The 24,172-nt window shown below is 47.4% G+C and overlaps 2 protein-coding genes across 10 annotated transcripts in view; one reads left to right on the forward strand and one right to left on the reverse strand.

The window, feature by feature from the left end:
* The window catches only part of LOC113219520 (DNA repair-scaffolding protein), a 457,358-nt gene extending 448,308 nt beyond the window's left edge, over positions 1-9,050 (forward strand). For 3 of the 9 annotated variants that reach the window (XM_026456190.2, XM_026456191.2, XM_023190581.3), the window contains 3 exons: positions 1,819-1,933; positions 2,297-2,350; positions 8,360-8,958. In XM_026456190.2, the coding sequence (XP_026311975.1) occupies positions 1,819-1,933; positions 2,297-2,350; positions 8,360-8,503 (313 nt within the window). In that variant the 3' untranslated portion in view covers positions 8,504-8,958. Of the gene's footprint in view, positions 1-1,818; positions 1,934-2,296; positions 2,351-2,663; positions 2,714-8,359 lie in introns of those variants that run through there. The other 6 variants (XM_026456189.1, XM_026456193.1, XM_026456194.2 and 3 more) reach the window with 4 other exon arrangements.
* An 892-nt stretch (positions 9,051-9,942) lies between these two features.
* LOC113225142 (CCAAT/enhancer-binding protein delta) lies at positions 9,943-11,557 on the reverse strand. Its single transcript, XM_026456195.2, has one exon. The coding sequence runs from the start codon at positions 11,148-11,150 to the stop codon at positions 10,341-10,343; it is 810 nt and encodes a 269-aa protein (XP_026311980.2). The 5' UTR covers positions 11,151-11,557; the 3' UTR covers positions 9,943-10,340.
* Positions 11,558-24,172: the final 12,615 nt, after the last annotated feature.

Raw genomic sequence — 24,172 nt, forward strand, 5'->3', positions numbered from 1 at the left:
TCAAGGGGCAACCTCTGCCTCTGCTGAGTGGCAAGGAAAGAGGCCCCTGGGACCCGGTGGTTTTTCCTTACTGAGATTTCTGCTATTCTTGCAGCTGCTCCTGTTATGAGATAGAAGTGCTGGGTTTTGTCCCCACCTCCTTTATTATCAGTCAGGAGAATTAAAAAAACAGGATAAACATGAATAAGTGAGAAAAACTTGGTGATTATATAGCCTGGTTTTTGTGAAAGGTGCAGATGTTTACAGAGACCACGTTTACAGTGAGCAGCTACTGGACAGATGTCCTTACCCACCGCATTGTGCTGCCCTCCCTCAGGGTCTGGGCCAGTGTCAGTGCAGTGCAGTCCATCCCTGTGAAGTCAGTCCTCCGGCCTCCCAAGTGCAGTGTCATGTGACAGAAAGGGACAGGCTCATTACTTTTCTGCTCCTTAAAAAACGAAGAAGTGGCCAGGTACAGTGGCTCACGCCTGTAATCCCAGCACTTTGGGAGGCCAAGGCGGATCATGAGGTCAGGAGATCGAGACCATCCTGGCTAACACAGTGAAACCCCGTCTCTACTAAAAATACAAAAAATTAGCTGAGCGTGGTGGCGGGCGCCTGTAGTCCCAGCTACTCAGGAGGCTGAGGCAGGAGAATGGCATGAACCTGGGACAAGGAGCTTACAGTGAGCTGAGATTGCACCACTGCACTCCAGCCTGGGCGACAGGGTGAGACTCTGTCTCAAAAAAAAAAAAAGCAAAGACGCTGGGCACGGTGGCTCACGTCTGTAATCCCAGCACTTTGGGAGGCTGAGGCAGGCGGATCACGAGGTCAGGAGATCCAGACCATCCTAGCCAACATGGCAAAACCCAGTGTCTACTAAAAATACAAAAATTAGCTGGGCGTGGTGGCGTGTGCCCGTAATCCCAGCTGCTCGGGAGGCTGAGGCAGAAGAATCTCTTGAACCAGGGAGTCAGAGGTTGCAGTGAGCTGAGATCGCACCACTGCACTCCAGCCTGGTGACAGAGTGAGACTCTGTCTCAAAAAAAAAAAAAAGAAAAAAATAAACAAAGATTGGCCAGGTACAGTGGCTCACGCCTGTAATCCCAGTACTGTGGGTGAGGGGATCAGGTGGATCACTTGAGGTCAGGAGTTCGAGACCAGCCTGGCCAAGATGGTGAAACCTCATCTCTACTATTAATTTTAAAAATACAAAAATTAGCCAGGCATGATGGCACACATCTGTAGTCCCAGCTACTCTGGAGGCGGAAGTGGGAGAATCTCTTGAGCCAGGGGGAGGTGGAGGTTGCAGTGAGCTGAGATCATGCCACTGCACTCCAACCTGGGTGACAGAGCGAGAGCGAGACTCCATCTCAAAACAAAACAAAGCAAAGAGCAAATGTCTCCTTGGCATGCCTGGGCTGGTGGCCTTACACAAGCCATCACTGGACCGTGTGGAAGAGATGAGTGCATGTGCAGGCATGCATGGTAGCACAGAACAGTTACTGTGCTGGCAGCTGAGAGCCGACTTTCTCTCCCAGGCCAGGGGGCAGCCTGACACCTGGCCTTCCAGGCCCTGACTTCCCTTCCTGGGAGGCTCAGCATCCCCTCCTCTGCTCCCCTCATCGGCCTCTAGCCAGTGCTACTCGAAGCTAATGTCCATCCCTTGGACAGGCTGAGTCCGGGCAGCTGCAGTCCTGTCTCAGAAACTTGCTTCTGAGAGTAAAGCCCCGTTTTGTATCTCAGCAGACACTCACGTTTAGGAAAATGTCTCCCACTGGAGCTTTCCTGACTTGTGCCTCCCGGGGCCTTGTCTTTCCTTGGCTTTTCATGTACCAGAGGCGCCTTTTCCTGTGGGGACTGCTCCCGGGTGGTCACATCTCCTATTCTCAAGAGGCACCTGCAGGTCTTCCTGGACTGCCGCTCAAGACCCCAGTGCAGGGTGAAGGTCAAGGTAGGAACCAGGCCAGAGCACGCACTCAGTCCTAGCTCACTCCAACATAGGGAAGGTGAGACCGAGCTGAAACAGGTGCACGTCCTCCTCACACCTGCAGAGGCGCTGGGACTCGGCTGGGATGGGTTGCATCTGGAGCTCCCTCTAGGTCCTAGGAGCTTCCCTTGGAAAGGTGGGAGGATGCATCCTGTGTGAACACAGTCTCTCCATGTTAAAACACATCTTTGATCTAAGACTGTGAGACTGAAGCTCTGAAGACAGGTGGTTTGGAGGTAACATGTTAATTTTTGGGAATGAGTGATTTAACTTGAGCACTTACTGTACTGGAAGAAGTTTAACCCAGCCCTGCTTCTGCTCTTGCAGCTGTTGCAGCGCAGCATTTCCTCCCTGCTGAGGTTTGCCGCCGGTGAAGATGGGGTAAGTGTAGGGGGCCCAGCCCAGGGGGCCCCACACTCGGTAGCCTGCATGAGCAACTCATCCCCAGAGGAAGCCCCCACTCCCAAATGTGTTCCATTACAACCCATCCCACTAGCAAGTGGTATAGATACTCGAGAGTGAAATGCAGATACGTCTGCCATTCAGGCTGATGGGTTCCTTTCCTCTGTGGAAATGAGGTTATTTTGGATCATCCTTGAGGTAGATGCAGGAAGCTGTCCCCTGGCTTTTTGTTTTGTTTTGGTTTTCGTTGTTTGTTCATTTGTTTTGAGACAGAGTCGCATTCTGTGTCCAGGCTAGAGCACAGTGACATGATCTCGGCTCACTGCAACCTCTGCCTCCCAGGTTCAAGTGATTCTCCTGCTTCACCCTCCCGAGTAGCTGAGACTACAGGCATGAGCCACAACTCCCAGCTAATTTTTGTATTTTTAGTAGAGATTGGGTTTCACCATGCTGGCCAGTCTGGTCTGGAACTCTTGACCTCAGGTGACCCTCCCGCCTTGGGCTTCCAAAGTGATGGGATTACAGGCATGAGCATGAGCCACTGCACCCACCCTGTCCCCTGGCTTTGATTACAGAAGCACATTCTTGAGGTTGGAGTCCTACTGCCAAGGTGTCATGTTAATAGGATGGAATTCCCCAAGATGCTTTTTTTTTTCTTTCTTTCTTTTTTTAAACACTGGGTATTCCAGACTCTGAATAACCGGCAATGTGACTGTCCTGCCCTGAGAGTCACTGTGGTGAAGCTTAGTAAAGCAGGGTGACTTCTCCAAGAAAAGCCACCTAAATATATAATTGATGGGCCAAAGAGTTTCTGCTGTGTGAAATTTGAACCTCATAAATGAGACATGTGTCCTGGAGATGCCACCTGTGTCATATCAAAGCCATTTAAAAGCACCACAAGTGGCTCATGGAATAGCCACAGAAAGGGACCAGCCACTCAGTGGCCCCAGGGCACAGCCCCAGTTCACAAGAGACATCTGGAACCAGAGTGGGCTCCACATCCAGGGAGCTGACTTGGGCCACACTGGAAGGGTGTGTGGTGACTGGGGAGGCCAGTCGTGCCTGGAGCTCTGTGGTCAAATAGGGGTCTTTGTCTAATGGGTCCCCACGGCCAGAGTCTAGCCAGAATACTTTTTTTATTTTTTTTAGGCAGAGTCTTACTCTGTCATCCAGGCTGGAGTGCAGTGACACAACCATAAGCTCACTACAGCCTCGAACTCCTGGGCTCAAACGATCCCCCCGCCTCAGCCTCCCAAGTATCCAACCCAAATTTGTGGTGACTTGACCTATCCTATGGAGACTCCTCTCTGCCCCACTACCCCTGCCACCCTCTCACCCACTGCACCTCAGGAGGGGCCAGAAGCCCCATGAGGTAGAGCAGCAGTTTGTCCTCTCTCATCTAAACCATGTCTATCAGAGTTGGATTAAATTGGATGGATAAGTCTGTGAGCGGGATCTTTGAGGATCACAAGTGACTACACACTAGAATCACCTGCGTGCTCTAAAGAGTTTCTGCTCTTCGGCTGGACATGGTGGCTCATGCCTGTAATCCCAGCACTTTGAGAGGCCGAGGCGGGCAGATCACCTGAGGTCAGGAATTCGAGACCAGCCTGGCCAACATGGTGAAACCACATCTCTATTAAAAATACAAAAAAATGAGCTGGGGGAGGTGGTGCTCATCTGTAACCCCAGCTACTTGGTTGGGAGGCTAAGGCAGGAAAATCACTGGAACTGGGGAGGTAGAGGTTGCAGTGAGCCGAGATTGTGCCATACTCCAGCCTAGGCGACAGAGCAAGACTCCAACTCAAAATAAAAAAAAAAAACAGTTTCTGCTCCTTCCTGGCACAACACCCACCAGCTTTAAAGCTCCTCAGTGTCCCCGAGCTCCAGCTCGGAACTGTCCCTGAGCTGCTGCACACAGGGATTGATGCTGAGGCTGGACTGTGGAGGCTCATCAGCAAGTGTTCCCCAGTGGTACAAAAGGTGAGTCATCACCACGGGCCAGGAACTGAGCCTACTGCATTCTCACGTTTCCCCCTTCAACCTCCCAATGTCCCAGCAAGGTAGTGCCCATATTTCCCTGCTAGGGGGATGAGTGCAGTGCCCAAGGCAAAGACATTCCACAGAGGGAAAGTCATTGTTGCCCCACAGAGTGACCACCTGCAGAGCTGGGAGCCAGCCCAAGGGGCATAATGGGGAACAGCACATGTGCTTTTCTGTCCTTAAGGAAGTTTAAGTGTATAGCAGGCAACCGACCACACAGCGGTGCCTGTCGGCCAATTCCTTGTCTCCTTGTCTGAGTCCTGTGGGGAGGGAGGAAGAAAGGAGGAGGCAGTGCCCAGAAAGGGGGGAACTGCCCACAGCTGACCGGGTAGAAGTTTCCAACTAGGGGGGTTTGAGTAGGTGCTAAAGATGGCAGATCTGAGTTTTCAGGGAACGCATCTTGATGGAGAATGTTGGGAGAAAGCATTTGAAATGCGCGTTTGAGAACGCATGACAAAATGAACCAAAACCCACAACCTCAACAGATTGAACCAACAACACCTGGGCATGGCACACAGCTCTCCAGCTGCTCCATGCTACTCAGAAGGGCGGGGCAGTGCTGTGGCAGCAGCTGCCTGCTGGGCGTAGCTGGTCACCACCCAGGAAGCCTCCAGCAATGGACAGTGCTTGACACCCCTTCCGATCCCCACCCCTCTTTAGAGATCCAGAGACCAGGAACCCTGGCAGAAATCTTCCTTCCTTCACTTGGTTTCCTTCTGGCTAAGGCGCTTGTTCCTCCTATACATTTAACTTGTCAACTAGAATATTCCCATAGGTAAAAGCCCTGCTTATAAAGAGCTCAAAGGTGTGTGTACCTGAGTGCACGTGTGTGCACGTTCTGCAGTGTGTGTGCTTCAGAGCACTTTTGCCCATGCCCATGTGCATATGTGTCCACTTGACTATGCTGTGTATGCACATTTGCTTGACATATGCGTACATGTGTGTATGTGTATGTGCATGCATTGGGTGAGAGCCAGAGGGTGGCAGCGGCCTTAATATCACCTTTTTGGGTGCTCTGGTTTCAGGGCTAATACCAGTGGACTGTGGGGTAAGTTCCAAGCCTGGAAGTAGACAACTTAGGCGGCTCTTTACCCCATGCCCAGCTCTACTCACAGTGGCTGATCAGGTCTTTACTGCAGATCTGGAAAGAAGCTGATAGAAGATAGGTGCCAGAGAGGCCTAGGTAGAGACATTAGCTGAGAGATACCCAGTATGGATTCTGTCAGTTTTCTGGGTGAGCATGCACATTCACCAAAATTCAGAGAATCAAATTGGGGCTTTCCACAAGATCAGTGACTCCATTCCCTGGGGCAAATGTACTGTTTCGGTTAAGATATGTGAGTGTTAAGCTTTATGCCTGTACTGTAATGTGTTCAAGCTGCAGATGTGAAAACAATAGGATTGTCTGTAGTTGTGCATCTCATTTCTCAATAGTAACATTATTGTGACATGGAACTTGAAGTTTGTTTCCTTAGCTTTCAGAAAAGGAAAAGTTAAAGGAACATATATAGTGACTTTTTAAGAGAGAGCACATTTTACACCTGTGCAGACGCACATTCATATGAATAGTGCTTGGGAGTCTGCTGATATGGTTGTTTAACACTCTCCATGTTAATTTCTCCCACACAAAAAAGATTTATTACTTGGGCACAGTGGCTGACACCTGTAATCCCAGCACTTTGGGAGGCCCAGTTGGGCATATCACCTGAGGTCAGGAGTTTGAGACCAGCCTGGCCAACATGGTGAAAACCCATCTCTCTTAAAAATATAAAAATTAGCCAGCATGGTGGTGTGCGCCTATAATCCCAGCTACGTGGAAGGCTGAGGCAGGAGAATTGCTTGAACCCAGGAGGCAGAGGTTGCAGTGAGCAGAGCTCACACCACTCCATTCCAGCCTGGGTGACAGAGCAAGACTCAGTCTCAAAAAAAATAATAATACAAAATTTTAAACTCCATTTACAGATAATATAGCCAAACCTAACATTTTACAAATAAATGATTTTTTGCTGGCTTTTTCCAAGTCAGAGTTGTGTACTTTTACTCCAGAAGACCACAGGGTCATCTGTTTCACACTTGCACAAACATGCAAGACTAACTGAAACTGTAAGATGACAGAAGGATGTCCAGCATGCCACCTCCACCCTCCCTCCCCGTGCGGTGACCCCCTGCTTCTGCTTCTGTACCCATTGGTGTCACCGCCAGTCCAGCAGCCTGGAGAGTCTGTCCTGCTCACTGCCATCTCTTCAGTGACGGGCCCACATGAGCTCGTAATAAACCCCTCAATAACACCTTTTTGGGTGCACTGGTTTCAGGGCCAACACCAGTGGACTGTGGGGTAACTTCCAAGCCTGGAAGTAGACAACTTAGGAGGCTCTTTACCCCATGCCCAGCTCTACTCACAGTGGCTGGGAGCGAGCAAGCAGCTGCACTTGCCATCCATGCCACCTCAGAGCCCTTGGGAAGGCCTCAGCTTCCATCGCCAAGTTCTGTCTCTTCACCTGTCTTGACCAGTAACACCCACTTCCCCCACCATTACATTAAACCATTCTGTTGACTTTATTCTTTTTCACCAAGGAAGCCAAAATTCTTGACAAAACACAGTGAATAGGCATCATACCTATCTTACAAATGGGAAAATAAAAGTCCCCCCACGAGTTGGCATCAGTAGCGTTCACATCCCAGACTGATCCTGACATTTATTTTTGCAAAACAAACCATCTCAAAACTTGGTGGCATCAATATTCATTCTGTGCACAGAACTCTTGTTTGGACAGGGCTCCATCAGGATAGCTCCCCTTGGCTCCACTGGGCATTAGCGCCCAAGGTTGACAGGAGTCACAGAAGGCTCCTATGTCCAGGCTGCAGCTCTGGCTGGACTCCCTCACAGCATGTGTGTGGATCCCAAGGGCCAGCTGGAAGCTGGGCACCTTTCCTAACCAAGCATGGAACATCACTTGGTGTCCCTTCCACTGCACTCTGTTCATGAGAAGCCAGACACTGAAGCCAGCTCAAACTCAGGGAAAGGCAGTGAGACACGCACTTTTGAAGGGAAGGGCACCAAGGAGCCACACTCTGCCTGCTTTGGCCACATTGTCTGGCTTCTCCAGCCTCAGTCTCTTTGGCCATGACACCATAATGATGGGAGGGATAAGTTAATAGACACCAAACAGAACTGCTGTAGCAACTGACGAGTGCCTTGCACAGAGGAGGGGTGTGGGGTGCCCGTGATATTACACTGCAAATGGCGTTTCCTTCTAGGGCTTTAATCTCCCAGAAAGACAGAGCTGCAATATCTCAGTGCTTTTGAGGCTTTATTTTCAACCCTACCCGCAGCGGCATTCTGCAGCTTCATCTATAATGGGGTGCACCACACCCTCTCAGCTTCGTCAGGGATGGGGGCCAAGGACTCCCTGTACCTGTCTTATCTGGAGATGAAACTCACCTGGGACTAACCAAAAAGAATTTGAAGAAAAAGCGAAGTCTCATTACAAAAACACAGAGGATTTTAGCCCAGTTTAACTCTAGAAGAAATGGGATCCTATTAAGGAAGGAAGTTTAGGGCAAAGCACCAGGAAATCCCTTGACCGGAAGTGTTGCTAGATTGAGGAAGTGTCCTAAAGGAAGTGGGAGACAGCTGTGGGCACTGTGTGCCCAGCCGTGGCCTTCCCAGCAGAGCCTGTGTGCATCATGTCCCACCCAAGTAAAAATAGAATTCATTTACCAAAATGGGGTAGTTCCTTCACTTGCTAAAATAAATGGATATATATATATGTAATAGCTCTTCATTTGTTTCTCTTTCCTACCACTGTTCTCAGCCATTTGAGGCGTGGAAGGTTGTGGACTGGGGAAAGGGCATTCCCACTGTGGCTCTCTGGTTTTCCGTGTTGTTGGGAACAGTATGTCCCAGGCTGTTTGCTTTAACCAGCGTGCCTTTTATCACTGTAGAGCTACGAAGTGAAGAGTGTCCTGGGAAAGGAGGTGGGGTTGTTAAATTGTTTCGTCCAGTCCGTAACCGCCCACCCGACCAGCTGCATTGGATTGGAGGAAATCGAGCTTCTGAGTGCAGGAGGGGCCTCTGCAGAACACTAGGAGTTGCCGCAGGATCTGTGAACTTTGCAATGTGGCTGCAAGGGAGGTGGTGGTGGTGGTGATTTGGGGTAGTTACTTGTTAACTATGGACACAGTGAATGTAGTTTCCGATCTTGAAACGTATTTTTCTGGGGAAATGTTAAGATATAGTTTTGTGAACTGTAAATCAAAATACCTTTTTCTACAGTTTTATCTGTTTTTTCCTGCAAATTTAGGAACATATTTACTCTTGTTTTCACGTTGAATCTTAAGCTTAAGCTCTTCATTTGGTATTTAGGCAATATATGAGAAGAAAAAATTTTGTTCATTTGTAATTTTAACAAGTTGAACATTTTACCAGGATTGAGCATGTTTTTCTTAGTTATTTGTTTTAACATTCCCCCAAAGAATACCCTGCAAAGCGTAAACCTTTGCCACATACTATATTACTGTTCTATTACAATAAAATGTCAAACTTAAGCACTTTGCAGTTCACTACTTTTTGGAAAATGTTCTAGGGAACTGTATCAGAGGTGAAACTGTTACCCATAAAGTGTAGCTCTCTGAACCGGTCTGATCGTCGCTCTGCTGAATGGTGGTGGAGATAGCTGGCTCCACCACACACCTGTTTAATCAGGCTGGGTAATGTGCACGGAGAGCAAAGATCACAGACTAAGGAACAGTCCGTTATCATTTGCTTTGCTGGCAGAGATTTAAACCAAGAATTAATCATGTTTGGACACTATATTTTGTTGCCTCCCTCATAGAAATATAATCATGACAGGCTATGGTTAATAAGAAACACGTAGCAGCCTACGACCAAGAAATGGTGCCTGATACCAAGTGTTCCTGGGGTAAAGGCAGAAGGCTTTTTTAAAATTAAATCTTAAAACATTGCAATTACAGGCAAGACAGCTGGTCTTAAAAGCAGTTTTTTGACTGCCCTTTTAATCCACTACATGACTATTCCGGCTTTTCTGGAGCACTTTTGAAAATCTTGACTGTCCACAAGACTGAGGAAAATGAAAGCAAAGTCCCGGGAAAGTGGGAGATGATTCAGCCGGGCTTCTGCCCCTCGCCCTTCCAGCAGCCTCTACAGTTAGGGAGCTCTTGGACTGTTCTTAGCAGGGGCCCCCCAAACAGCCAACCCTTCCCCACCTCTTGGGGAGCGCACCTTCTGCTGGAAAACTGCTAGCTTACCTGAGCTCAGCCGTGCTCCACCGAGCTTAAGCAAGTTAAATAAGACTAGGAGGGAGCCTTTAGCGCGTTTCAAAAGCGACACAGACCCTCTCTCCTGAGCAGCTCAGGCCTACTCCCCATCCCCCCGCCCGCCCACACACACACCTGGCGCCCGGGCTCCCTGGTGCTCGCTGGCTGCGGGTCCGGAACGCACCCTTCCCCAGCCGGGTCCTGCGCCACCAGCGGGCGGGCGGCAGTCACTGCGAATATAGGAAGCAGGGGCGGTTTCAAATGCTGCTTTATTCTTACGAATACTGTAAAAATTAATATAAAAAAGTGAGCATGCTCAGTCTTTTCCTCTTATCTACAATACAAAGGGTTGGTCTGAAAAGTCTGGTTTTTTCTTTTTACAAATGTACCTTAGCTGCATCAACAGGAGTAAGATGTAGAAAAAGCTACCATTACAAAAATAATTTAAGGGAAAATAAACACGTTTAGCTTCTCTCGCAGTTCAGTGGTGGTATAAGTCCAGGCTGTAGCTTCTTTGCGCTCCTATGTCCCAAGAAACTGCAGCGGGTGCCCGGTGGCTCTGGCTGCGCCCGGGCAGGGCGCGCTCCGCTCCGGGCCGTCGAGTCTGAGGTATGGGTCGTTGCTGAGTCTCTCCCGCCCCGGCCGCGAGTTACCGGCAGTCTGCGGTCCCGGCAGCCGGCAGGAAGGGCGGGCTGGGCAGCTGCTTGAAGAACTGCCGGAGGCCGGCCAGGTCCCGCGTGAGCTGCTCCACGCGCTGGTGCAGCTTCTCGTTCTCGGCGGACAGCTCCACCAGCTTCTGCTGCATCTCCTGGTTGCGCCGCTTGGCCTTGTCGCGGCTCTTGCGCACCGCGATGTTGTTGCGCTCGCGCCGCTGCCGGTACTCGGGGCTGCCGCGGTCCGGGCCCCTCTTGCCGGCGCTCTTCTCCCGGGCCGGGCCGGGCGCGGGGGTCGGCCCGGGACTGCTGCGCGGCGGCTCCGGCGACGTGGGCGGTGTGGGCTGCCCTGCGGCCGCCAGGCTCACCACGGTCTGTGCGCACGCGGCCACCTGCGCGGGCAGCAGCGAGCCGGGCGCGTCGCCGTCGCCCCAATCGGGCTCGCGCTTGAGCGGGCGCGGAGCGGCGGGGCCAGGGCCCAAGGGGCGCGCGGGGCCGCCGGGCAGAAGCTCCAGGGGCCCCGCGCCGCCCGCCTTGTGATTGCTGTTGAAGAGGTCGGCGAATAGCTCGTCGTGGCACAGCTCCAGGGTGGGCACGGCGGCCATGGAGTCGATGTAGGCGCTGAAGTCGATGGCGCTCTCGTCGTCGTACATGGCGGGGGCGGCGGCCCCTGGCTCGCCTAGGGCCCCCGGCTCGGCCCCGCGACCCAGCTTGCCCGCTCGGCCCGGCTCGTAGAAGGGCGCAGGCTCCGCAGGCCAGGGCGCGCCGCGCGCCGGGCCGTCCAGGCTGAAGAGCGCGGCGCTCATGGCGGCGTCGAGCCGGGCTCTGCGTCCAAGAGCGGCTGTCACCCCCCTGGGCCCAGCCCCGCCGCCTTTTCTAGCCCCGGCTGACGTGCACGCCCCGCCCCGGCACCGCGGGGGCGCCCCAGGGCCGAGGGGGAAGGGGCGGGGGCGCCCTGGGAGCCCCCCGGAGCTGTCCCGAGCCTTCCGGGGCACGTCCTGTCTCTGCTCCTCCCCTGGACCCCCTCCCGGACCCGGGGGACCCCCAGGCGCGTTGCAGTAGGGTATGCGCGCTAGTGCCCCCTCCCCGGCCCGGGCCGGCCCGCGCTGCGCTGCTGGGAATGACACTCCCTCTGCCCGCACTCCAGGGCCTTCTCTCCTTCCTGTTTGTGGGCTTGGAACCTCCTCGCTCCTAGGGGCTGGAAGTGAAATCAAAACCAGGACTTGGCCACGGCAAGCGCGCCGCAGGCCGGCTCCTGTCGCCGGAGGGCGGGGGGGTGGGGACACGTGGGAGAGGACCTGCGCGTTCAGGGACGCCCCCCGACCGTGGGCACGCGTGTGAGACCCTCGCCCCGCGCCTCCACCGTGGGACCAGATGCGGGAAGAGGCGCGGGGGACGGGACGTGGGGACACCAACAGCCTCGTCATGAGGTCCCCAGGCGGCGGCCTGGTAGGCGGGGAGGGCTGCTCGCACCGCACTCAGGCGCCTCGGGGAATGCGGGACGGTTCTCGCTGCTCTCCTCGGAGGTCCCGGGTCCGGCCGGCCCTGGGGGTCGAGGCCCAGCGACGCGGCTGCTGCGTCCTGGCCGAAAGGGCGGCGCGACCCCTTCGCCAAAAGCAGAGCAGATGGGGGAGACGCAGTCACGACATCGTGTCCTCCGCCGGCCCCTCGAGGTGCGGGCCCTCCCGCCGCACGCCACTCCCCAACCCCGCAGAGCCCAGCGCCCCCCCGCCAGCTCCCGCGCCCGCGTCTTTTCCAGGTCTACGGAAGCAGTGCCATCGTGTGGCGGTATCTTGCGTTAGACCTGTTTTTAGTTCCAGGCTCTTTCCCTGTTAAATATTCCAAAAAAGTGCCTTGAACCTAAAGCAGTTGGATCCCTTTTGGGAGACAGGTAAGATATCTACCAGTAGTTATAGCAGGGTGCAGATGGGCCTTGGCTGACGATGGGGTTACATCCCGGTAGACCCATAGCACACTGAAAATATCTTAAGTAAGGATGGTCTTTGTCATGTGTCCTGCAATTTGAGGCAGGCATTTCTGGTCAGACCCATTTATTATTTTAAATTTAAAATATAGGTGTTTTCAGCCGGGCGCAGTGGCTCATGCCTGTAATCCCAGCACTTTGGGAAGCTGAGGTGGGCGGATCACTTGAGGTCAGGAGTTTGAAACGAGCCTGGCCAACATGGTAAAACCCCATTTCTACTAAAAATACAAAAATTAGCCAAGCATAGTGGCGCGTGCCTGTAATCCCAGCTCTTCAGGAGGCTGAGGCAGGAGAATCGCTTGAACCCCGGAGGCAGAGGTTGCAGTGAGCCGAGATCGTGCCATTGCACTCCAGCCTGGGCGACAGAGCGAGACTCCCTCTCAAAAAAAAAAAAAAAAATTGAGATGGGATCTCACAATGTTGTCTAAGCTGGTTTCAAACTCCTGGGCTTAAGAGATTCGCCGGCCTCACCCTCCCAAAGTGCTGGGATTACAGGCGTGAGCCACCATGCCCAGCCCAAATCTATTAAATCACTATCCCTAGTCACACCTGCTCCATGTCGAGTCTCTTCCTCCGTAGGCCTCTCACCAGATCTGCGTCAGAACACCAAGCCTACTAACTGCGCAGTTTCTGCAGTCAGTTCCAGAGGTCATTTCTAATGTTGCATTATGGGATATTTAATAGGTTTCCTAAAGAACAAATGTATTTCTTTAGAGTTACTGAGAGGGTACGCAATGATGATGTCACACAATTACCTATTAAGACTCGAATCCAGCAATGCATGTAAGTGTGGACTTACATCCAGAAAAAGTTCTAGCACAATTTTTTTCGTTCTCATATATTTAAGAAGCCACAGAAACACTATTAAAGCCCTCCCTAATCACTTAGGGAATGCAAAATAAATATTTATAAGGGATAACCATATCCTCCTAAAAACAACTCAGACTATTTTCAGTGAGATGATTTACTGATTCCGATAGTCAATATAATTACTTTTTATTTTTGAGACGGAGTCTCGCTCTGTCCCAGGCTTGAGTGCAGTGGCACACTCTCAGCTCACTGCAACCTCCGCCTCCCGGGTTCAAGCGGTTCTCCTGCCTCAGCCTCCAGAGAAGCTGGGATTACAGGCGCATGACACCACGCCCCGCTAGTTTTGTATTTTAAGTAGAGACGGGGTTTCACTGTGTTAGCCAGGATGGTTTCGATCTTCTGTCCTCGTGATCCACCTGCCTCCGCCTCCCAAAGCTACGTTTATTAACACTAAGTTGAGTTTACATGACAGTGATGCATATTGAGGTGCTTTACAGGAAGCGGTTAGAAAGCTCTTGCCTAGACCTGGCGCAGTAGCTCACGCCTGTAATCCCAGCACTTTTGAGAGGCCCAGGTGGGCGGATCACCTGAGATCAAGAGTTCAAGACCAGCCTGGCCAACATGGTGAAACCTTGTCTCTACAAAAATACAAAAATTAGCCGGGCATGATGGCAGGGTGCCTTGTAATCCCAGCTACTTGGGAGGCTGAGGCAGGATAATCGCTTGAAACCTAGAGGCGGAATTTGCAACGAGGCGAGATCACGCCATTGCACTTCAGCCTAGGCAACAGAGTGAAACTCGGTATCAAAAAAAAAAAAAAAAAAGGCCCAGCGCGGTGGTTCACACTTGTAATCCCAGCATTTTGGGAGGCCGAGGCGGGCAAATCACAAGGTCAGGAGATGGAGGCCATCCTGGCTAACACCGTGAAACCCCGTCTCTACTAAAAACATAAAAAATTAGCCAGGCGTGGTGGCAGGTACCTCTAGTCCCAACTACTAGGGAGGCTGAGTCCAGCCTGGGCGACAGAGCAGGACTCCGTCTCAAAAAAAAAAACAAAAAAAGAAATTCAGGAGGTTGAAAACTGTTAAAATGTGTTTGAGTTATTATATGCTGTTAATATATGCTCTTGGGGTCCGAAAGCCAGTCTGACTTCCCTTCATTCATAGGATGAAGTTGACCACAATCAACTGTCTCTCATCCTAGGGATCATATTTGGATACTTCAGATGGCAGAAGAGCAGTTCTGCTCCAAATTGTAGTCTGAAAAAATAAAAACATTTTTGAGCACTGCTCTCTAAACGTAAATATGAAATGAAGTTTCAAGAGATGGGAAACTTTTTAGTGCTTTCTTCAGATTGTTATTCTCAACTATCAGATTAGACGGTTTTGTTTACCTTCTGCCTTCAGGCTATTCTAACTTTACGGCTTATTTTTCTGTGTTTTTGTGTCACAGTAGTGAATTTTTTTTTTTTTTTTTTTTTTTTTTTAGATAGAGTCTTGCTCTGTTGGCCAGGCTGGAGTACAGTGGCACGATCTTGGCTCACTCTCTTGTGAGCCTTGAGACTTGGCTCAACCTCTGTCTCCCGGGCTCAAGCAATTCTCCTGCCTCAGCCTCCAGCTGGGATTATAGGCGTGTGCCACCATGCCCAGGTAATTTTCAGTACAGACGAGGTTTCACCATGTTGGCCAGGCTGGTCTCCAATTCCTGACCTCAGGTAATCTGCCTGCCTTGGCCTCCCAAAGTGCTGGGATTACAGGCATGAGCCACCACACCTGGCCATGAAATTTTTATATGTTACATGTTTATATCCAAAAATACTGACTTTTTTAGGATGAACCTTATTGCCAATGTGTGAGTTTGGAAAAGGAAGGACAAGAGTTAAAGGAACAAAATTATTGATTGTTGGGGTCACACACCCCTCATGCTGTTAAAGCATGCGCATGTCATTGAAACCTGCTGTGACTGGTAACAATTTATATGTGTACTTCAGCTTCGAGAATCTAAGAGGCTGAGTCCCCAGATTGTAAAGTAGCCAGAGCTGACAACAGGCATTGGATTCTGTGGGTGGGTGTCCCACCTGCCAAATACCTGCTCACATTCTCCACAACAGAGAAGGAAAAGCAGTTTCTCTTCCCAGCCTACGTTTTCATCAAGTGGATTCATCCATCCCTGGCCCACACCCGGCAGCCCCTCTGCCAGGCTCCTTGCACCCCAGGTCCCCAGCTGCCTCCTTGGTGACAGTGATGCTGCAGCTACACCTGCTCCCCCAGGAAGGGTGCAGCAGGTCTGGACTCACAGCTTGCTCTCCCTGTCCAATCCATTCTCCAGATGGCCGCCCAAGAGAGCCTGTCACATCACTGTGTTCCTTAGAATCTGCTGAAGCTTTCTTGGCCTAGAGAATGGAGTTTCAGTTCTCAAGTGGGAGCCCTCCACTGCCCACTTCAAGAAGTCAGTTTCCTCTCACAACAACTGGCACCTGACTCAACTCCAAATACCAGGACCTGCCTGGTTTCCTGTGTGTGAAGCTGATGGTTCTACCGAGAGCTCTTTCTCCTCTGTACCACTCCGCTGGCAAGAGCCTTCCATCTGTTACAGACTGGCTTAAAATGGTGTCTGCCTCGATGGTGCTTTCTGTGACTTAATCACTTCCTCATCTGACTTCTCAGGAAAAATACATCCCACATCTTGTCAATTATTAAGTGCACTTTTAAAAATATTTTATTGAAATTCAGATGCATCTGACAATCACTGTTGTCCAGAGTGTCAGTTAGGATGTTTGTCTTTGTCCACATACGGGTGCCAGTGGCTGGGAGTGAATCCTGAGAATGATGGTGGAGAGCACTTTCTAAAGAAATGCTACAGTGCTCGCTGTCTTGATGGAATGGAGAGCAGTGGTGTATAAAAACCCACAGGGCAATGACTCTGAAATGAAAAGTGATTCAGAGGAGACAGTGAGTGAACATGAAAGCATTTGGGAATATCTTAAGCAATTTACTTATATTGTCCTTTTTATATGTATGTAAGAGTGATATATTATTAAAATCAATGTCTAAAAGAAATTAAGTTCTTTCTATGAGTACAAAATCAAAATTTTAAGAATTATGAGAGAAGCAACATCACCAAAAATGGCATAGTAAGGAATTCCGGTGCTCCACAAATACAACTGGCAAAAGCTGTCCTAATCAACTTTTACAGAACTCTGAAATCTAGCCACAAACTTACAGCAACCAGGGAAAGTATAATGAAGAAAGAAGCTGCTGCAGTGTACTACGAGAGCACTGTGGTGTTTTAAACTGCCTGCTTGCCATCCCTCCTTCTCCAGATCGCTGGTGGCCATGAAGTTGGCAGCATGAATTCCCGGCACAGGCTGCTAGTGCCAGAGTGAACAACACAGACTCTGTTCTCAAAGAAACAGGGGAGTGTGTTTGGACCTGGCTGGCAGCTCCCTGATGGACTAGAGCAAGGGTAGCATTTGCATTTGGGCATTTGCCAAGAGCAGCAAGGGCAAAAGTACTGGCTGTAGCAGCCTGAGACAAGCAATAGAAAGACCAGAAAGTCTGGGAAGGAAGAGCTTGAGGAAGAACATAAGTGGGGGAATAGGGCCTTTAAAAGCTCTTGCGTGTACCAGGGAATCATGTGCATGCCCACCATGGGTGGAGTGCTCAGAAAAGGCCTGAGAAGACCCTGAGCCTCCACTTCTGGCTGACCTTCAAGATGTGCACATTCAAGAAGAGAAAGTTAAGACAGAATTATAAACAACCTGGCTAAGTGTTAAAGGAGTATGCCAACACAGGGCCAATCTCTAAAGACTGGAAGAGTTTCTGTAGGTACGTTTTCGTTTGTTTGTTTGTATTTTCCCTCTTTCTTTTATGGGTTGGGGGTTTTCGGCATTTAAGGTTACTCTGTTAAAAATACTAGCTGACCACTAAGTTAATGGAACACAGACTTCAGCGGCCTCACACAACAAACAATACAGATGTTACAAAAGTAGTTTTGAAAAGTCAGTAGCAAATAACAACAGCCCACAACAAATAGCAACAACAAACTCTTGGCAGGGGTGGAGGGTGGGGGCAGAATCTACTTTGCGGAGTTGCCACATCATAATTATCAAAATGCCGAGTTTTTGACAAACATTTATGAAGCATGCAAAGAAACAAGAAAGTATGAACCATTCACAAGCATACTCTGAAGAAATTAATAGAAATTATCCCTGAGGAAGCCAGACATTGGACTTAGTGGACAAAAACTAAATCACCTGTCTTTTAAATGCTCAGAGTTAGGGCAAACCATGTACAAAGGACTAAGGAAGCCAGAAGCATGAAGTATCACCAAATAGAGAATTTCAGTAAAGAGAAAGAACCAAAAAGAACCAATTATAAATTCTGGAGCTGAAATGAAATGAAAACTCACTAGGAGGTTACAACAATAGGTTTAAACAGGCACCAGAAATAATCAGACTGGGTGCAGTGACCCACACCTGTAATCCCAGCACTTTGGGAGGCCGAGGCAGGCAGATCATTTGAGGTCAGGAGTTTGAGACCAGCCTGACCAACATGTTGAAACCCTGCCTCTACTAAAAATCCAAAGAAAATTAGCCAGGGATGGTGGCACATGCCTGTAGTGTCAGTGACTTGGGAGGCTGAGGCAGGAGAATCTCTTGAACCAGGGAGGCAGAGGTTGCAGTGAGCCAAGGTCATGCCACTGCACTGCAGCCTGGGCAACAGAGCAAGACTCCATCAGAAAGAAAGAAAGAGAGAAAGAGAGAGAGGAAGAGAGAAAGAGAGGGAGGGAAGGAAGAGGGAGGGAGGGAAGGAAGAAGGAAAGGAAGAAGGGAAGGAAGGAAGGAAAGAGAGAGAGAGAGAAGAAAGAAAGAAAAAGAAAGAAAGAAAGAAAGAAAGAAAGAAAGAAAGAAAGAAAGAAAGAAAGAAAGAAAGAAAAGCCAAAATGTCCCATATTTTATGAAATACATGAATCTATGCATCCAAGAAGCTCAACAACACCAAGTAGAGCAAACTCAAAGAGATCCATACTTAAAAACACTATAGTCAAATTATTGAACACCAAACAAAAAGAGACAATCTGGAAAGCTGCAAGAGCAAAATGACTCATCACATACAAGAGATCCTGAATAAAATTAATAATCAGTTTTTCATCAAAACCATGGTGGTCAGGACACAGTGGGATGAAAGAAAAAAAGTCAACCAGGAATACCACATCCAGCAAAAATTGAGACACTAAGACATTTCCAGCTAAACAAAAACTGATGTATTTCACAAATAGACCTGCTCTAGAAATCCTAAAGAGTCTTCCAGGATGAAACAAAAGGACATCAAACAGTAACTCAAAAGCGTGCAAAAATAAAGAACAATGGTAAATGTAGCTACATAGTTAAATATAAAAACACCCTTTGGTTTATAACTTCCTTTTTCATTTTGCTAAATAGTTTAAAAGACAAACCCCTGAAACAAGAATTGTAAAGCTATGTTAATGGGCGCACAATATATAAAGATGCAGTTTGTGATACTACAACATAAAGTGTGGGAAGAGGGGCACAACAGAGCTGTAAAGGAGCAGATCTTTGTATACTATGAAACTCAGTTGGTATTTAATTAAAATTTGGTTGATATACAGTTAATCGTTATTCCTCAAAGTAAACACTAACACAAAAGCTAAAAATATATACAGAAATGGAAATAAGGGAATCAAAGTGGTGTACTGGAAGATACCTTCTGGTAGGTGAATGGATAAACTATGATACACCCAGTTTCTAGCCATGAAAAGACATGGAGGAAACTTAAATTCATATTACTAAGTGAAAGAAACACATCTGAAAAGGCTACCTACATGCTGTATGATTCCAACTCTGTGATATCCAGGGAAAGGGAAAACTATGGACATAGTAAAAAGATCACTGGTTGCCAGGGGTTCAGCGGGAAGGAGGGAGAGATGAGTAGGTAGACCACAGGGAACTTTCAGGGCACTGAAACTAGTCTGTATGATACTATAATAGTAGATACATTTGTTTAAACTCACAGGATGTACAACACCAAGAGTGAACACTAATGTAAACTATGGACACTGGTTGATAACAGTGTGTTAATGTTGGTTCATGGATTGTAGAAAACACACCACGCTGGCTCAGATTATTGGCGGTGAAGGAGTGAGTGTGTATTGGGATGGGAGCAAGGAGGCCTATGGGCATTCTACCTTTCACTAAATTTTTCTGTGAACATAAAACTGCTCTAACCATAAAGTCTGTTTTTTTAAAGGAGCAAAATATCAAGTAAACTGGAGGTTTAAATAAAGAGAAAACCTGGTCTCTCCTGAAAAAATGCAAATACGGTGAGGTTAAGAGCTGTAACACTATTTTTTCTCTAGTGTCTTTCACTCTTTTAGGCACATATTTTGCACTCAATAAGATTTTCTGAAATAAAGGGAATTTTGTGTGTGACCTTAGGCAAGTCATTTCTCACCTCCCTTTTTATTTTTTCTGGAGATGGAGTCTCACTCTGTGCCCAGGATGGAGTGCAGTGACGCAATCTCGGCTCACTGCAACCTCCACCTCGCCAGTTCAAGCAATTCTCCTGCCTCAGCCTCCCAAGTAGCTGGGACTACAGGCATAGGCCACCACTCCTGGCTAACTTTTGTGTTTTAGTAGAGACAGGGTTTCACCGTGTTGCCCAGGCTGGTCTTGAACTCCTGAGGTCAGGCAACGCACCTGCGTTGGTCTCCCAAAATGCTAGGATTACAGGTGTGAGCCACCACACCCAGCCAAGTCATTTCCCCTTTTATTTATTTTTATTTATTTATTTATTTTGAGATGGAGTCTCACTCTGTCACCCAGCCTGGAGTGCAATGGCACAATCTCGGCTCACTGCCCCCTCCGCCTCCCAGGCTCAAGTAGTTGTCCTGCCTCAGTCTCCTGAGTAGCTGGGACTATAGGCATGCACCACTACACCCAGCTAATTTTTGTATTTTTTGTAGAGACAGGGTTTCACCATCTTGGCTGGGCTGGTCTTGAACTCCTGACCTCATGATCCACCCACCTCAGCCTCCCAAAATGCTGAGGGGTGAACCAGTGCACCTGGTCCATTTCCCCTCTCTTTACCATATATTCTTTACATAAAAAATAAGGGCAATAAGTGGGGGGAAATGGTATGGTAGAAAAAAATCGAACAAAAGAAGGCAATATTAGTTGAATTCAGGAACAAAAATAAAATGAAGCCTACAGGGGAAAAAAAGCAAAATGATAAAAGTGCTTTTTAGTTAGTAGAAATGCAGATGGCAAACAAAGGTGTTGAGGTGGATTATATGATATCAAATAAAATAGACTTTAAGTCAAAACTTGTTACAAGAGACAAAGACATTATATGTAGATAAAATGATCAGTCTATCAAGAATATAAGTCAGTTTTTTAGATGTACATATCAAAAAAGAACCCCAAAATACATGAAGGAAAATTTGACAGAGATGAGAGAAGAAATAGTTTTATAATAATCGTTGGAGTTTAAATACCTCATTTTCAATATGAATAACAAAATAGAGTCCTTAAAGAACACTACACACCAACTAGACTTAATGGACATACACTGACTGTTTCACTCAGCAGCGGCAGAATACACATTCTTCTGAGTTGTACATGGGACATTCTCTAGGACAGACAACATGTTAGGTCACAAACAAGTTTGACAGATTTAAAGGATTGAAATAGGACAAAGCATCTTCTCTGACTACAATCTTTCTCTGACTAGAAATCAAAAATAGAAGGAAAACTCAGTTTTCACGATTAATGTGGAACTTACACAACATACAATGGGCAAAAGAAAAAATTACAACTGAAATTAGAAAATGCTTTTTTGGGGTAATTCAACACAAAAATAGAACATATCCAAACTTATGGGACATAGTGAAAATTGTGTTCAGAGGGAGATTTATAGCAATATATGCCTATGTTTTAAAACTAGAAAAAGAAATCTCCCAGATCAATCATTTCACACATTAAGAAACCAGAAAAAGGCCGGGCGCTGTGGCTCAAGCCTGTAATCCCAGCACTTTGGGAGGCCGAGACGGGAGGATCACGAGGTCAGGAGATCGAGACCATCTTGGCTAACACGGTGAAACCCCGTCTCTACTAAAAAATACAAAAAACTAGCTGGATGAGGTGGCGGGCGCCTGCAGTCCCAGCTACCCCCAGGAGACTGAGGCAGGAGAATGGCGTAAACCCGGGAGGCGGAGCTTGCAGTGAGCTGAGATCCGGCCACTGCACTCCAGCCCGGGCGACAGAGCGAAACTCCGTCTCAAAAAAAAAAAAAGAAACCAGAAAAAAAAAAAGAACAAGCTAAGCCCAAAGTTAGCAGAAGAAAGAATTAATACAGATTACAGAAAAAAAGGAAAGAAAGATCAGAAAAATAATACAATCAATAAAACCAAAATTTGGCTCTTTTAACAAGATTAACAAAAAACGACAAATATTCAGCTAGATTTAACTAGATTGAGCAGAGAAAAAGAAGAGTCAGATTATGAAAACGGGTAAGAAACTAGGCCATTACTATAAACCTTATATAAATAACAAAGATCATGAGAATAATATGATAAATTATATACCAACAAATTAAATAATCTAGATGAACAAATTCCTAGAAACTACTAAAGCTAACTAAAGAAGAAATGGAAAATCTGAGCAAATTTATAATGTTTTTGAATTAGTAATCAAACATTATTTCAACAAAAATAAGCTCAGGGCAAGATGGCTTCACTGGTGAATTGTAAAAAACATTTAAAGAAAAATTGACCAGGCATGGTGGCTCACACCTATATCCCAGCACTTCGGGAGGCCAAGGCGGGCAGAGTGTTTGAGATCAGGAGTTCAAGACCAGCCTGACCAACATGGTGAAACCCCATCTCTACCAAAAATACAAAAATTAGCCAGGCATGGTGGCATGCGCTTGTAATGTCAGCGACTTGGGAGGCTGAGGCGGAGAATCACTTGAACCCAGGAGGCAGAGGTAGCAGTGAGCCGAGATTGTACCACTGCACTCCAGCCTGGGTGACAGAGCGAGACTCCATCTCAAAAAAACAGAAAAAGAAAAATTAACATCAATCCTTCTCAAAGTTTTCCAAAAGGAAGAAGAGGAGGGAACATTTTCTGATTCATTCTATAAATCCATATAAATATTACCTGATGCCAAGGCCAAATGAAGATATCACAAGAGAAGAAAATTTGCAAACTGGCCAGGCATGGTCACTTGAGCCCAGGAGGTTGAGGCTGCAGTGAGCCATGATCATGCCACTGCACTCCAGCCTGGGTGACAGAGTGAGACCCCCCCTTTTTTTTGAGATGGAGTCTCACTCTGTCAGCCAGGCTGGAGTGCAATGGCACAATCTCTCCTTACTGCAACCTCCGCCTCCTGGGTACAAGTGATTCTCTTGCCTCAGTCTCCTGAATAGCTGGGACTGCAGACACCTGCCACCACGTCCAGCTAATTTTTTGTATTTTTAGTAGAGACGGGGTTTCTCCATGTTGGCTGGCTGGCCTTGAACTCCTGACCTCAGGTGGTCCACCCACCTTGGCCTCCCAAAGTTCTGGGATTACAGGCGTAAGCCACTACCCCAGCCCAAGATCCTGTCTTTAAAAAAGAAAGAAAAGAGAATTTGCCGACCAACATCCCCATGAATATAGGGAATGCAGAAATCCTCAAAATATATAAAATAAAAACTAAGAACCTACCAAAGCTTAGTCCAACCACCTTTTACACAGATTTTACATATCAACCATGTAGGATTTATTCCAGAAATACAAGGCTAATTCTGCATACAGAAAAAAAATCAATCAATGCTACATTAATAAAATGAAGGAAAAAACCTATAAGATTATCTCAATTAATGCAGAAAAAGCATTTGACAAAATCCAATGTCCTTTCTTGATAAAAACACTCAACAAAATAGGAATATAAGAGAATTTCATCAACAGAATAATTAGTACTTATGAAAAAGCCACAGCTAACATCATAGTCAATGGGGAGAAACAAAAGCTGTTTCTCTCTAAGATTAGGAACAACAAGTGTACCTGCTTTCCACACACACAATACTAGAAATTCTAGCCAGAGCAATTAGGCAAGAAAAAGAAATCAATGGCAAACAAAATGGAAATGCAGAAGTAAAATTGTATCTATTCCAGAGGACATTATATTTATAGAAAACATTTTTTAATTCATAAAAATCTGTTAGAGCTAAATAAATAAAATTAACAAAGATGCTGGGTACAAGATCAACATGCAAATATCAGTTGTATTTTTGTACACTAGCAATGAACAATCTGAAAGAGAAATTTTTAAAAAATTTACTCATGATAGCATTGAAAATAATAAAATACTTAGGAATAAATTTAACCAAAGACCTGAAAATTTAAGTGTGTTATACACTGAAAATTACAAAATATTGTAAAGAAATGTAAATAAATGGAAAGAAAACCCATGTCATGGACTGAAAGACTTAATAGTGTTATGATGACAAAACTGCCCAAAGCAATCTACAGATTCAGTGCATTTCCTATCAAACTCAAAATGACCCTTTTTGCAAAACTAGAAAGGCTGATTCTCAGGTTCATAGATAATTGTAACAGACCTGAACCTCAACACAATCTTGGGGAAAAAATAACAAATTTTGAGGGCTCACACTTTCCAATTTCAAAACTTACTACAAAATTATAGTAAACAACACAATATGGTGCTGCATAAACATATAGACCAATAGAATAGAATCGTGAGTCAAGAAATAAACTCATAAGACCATCCAATGAGGAAAAAATAGTCTCTTATACAAAAGCTTGACTGGGCTCAGTGGCTCATGTCTATAATCCCAACACTTTGGGGAGGCTGAGGCGGGTGGATCACATGAGGTCAGGTGTTCAAGACCAGCCTGACCAATGTGGTGAAACCCCGTCTCTGCTAAAAATGAAAAAAAAAAAAAAAAAAGCCAGGAGTGGCAGCTCATGCCTGTAGTCCCAGCTACTCAGGAAGCTGAGGCAGGAGAATT

This window comes from Piliocolobus tephrosceles, chromosome 7 (assembly GCF_002776525.5).
Source record: "Piliocolobus tephrosceles isolate RC106 chromosome 7, ASM277652v3, whole genome shotgun sequence".
Lineage (NCBI taxonomy): Eukaryota > Metazoa > Chordata > Mammalia > Primates > Cercopithecidae > Piliocolobus > Piliocolobus tephrosceles.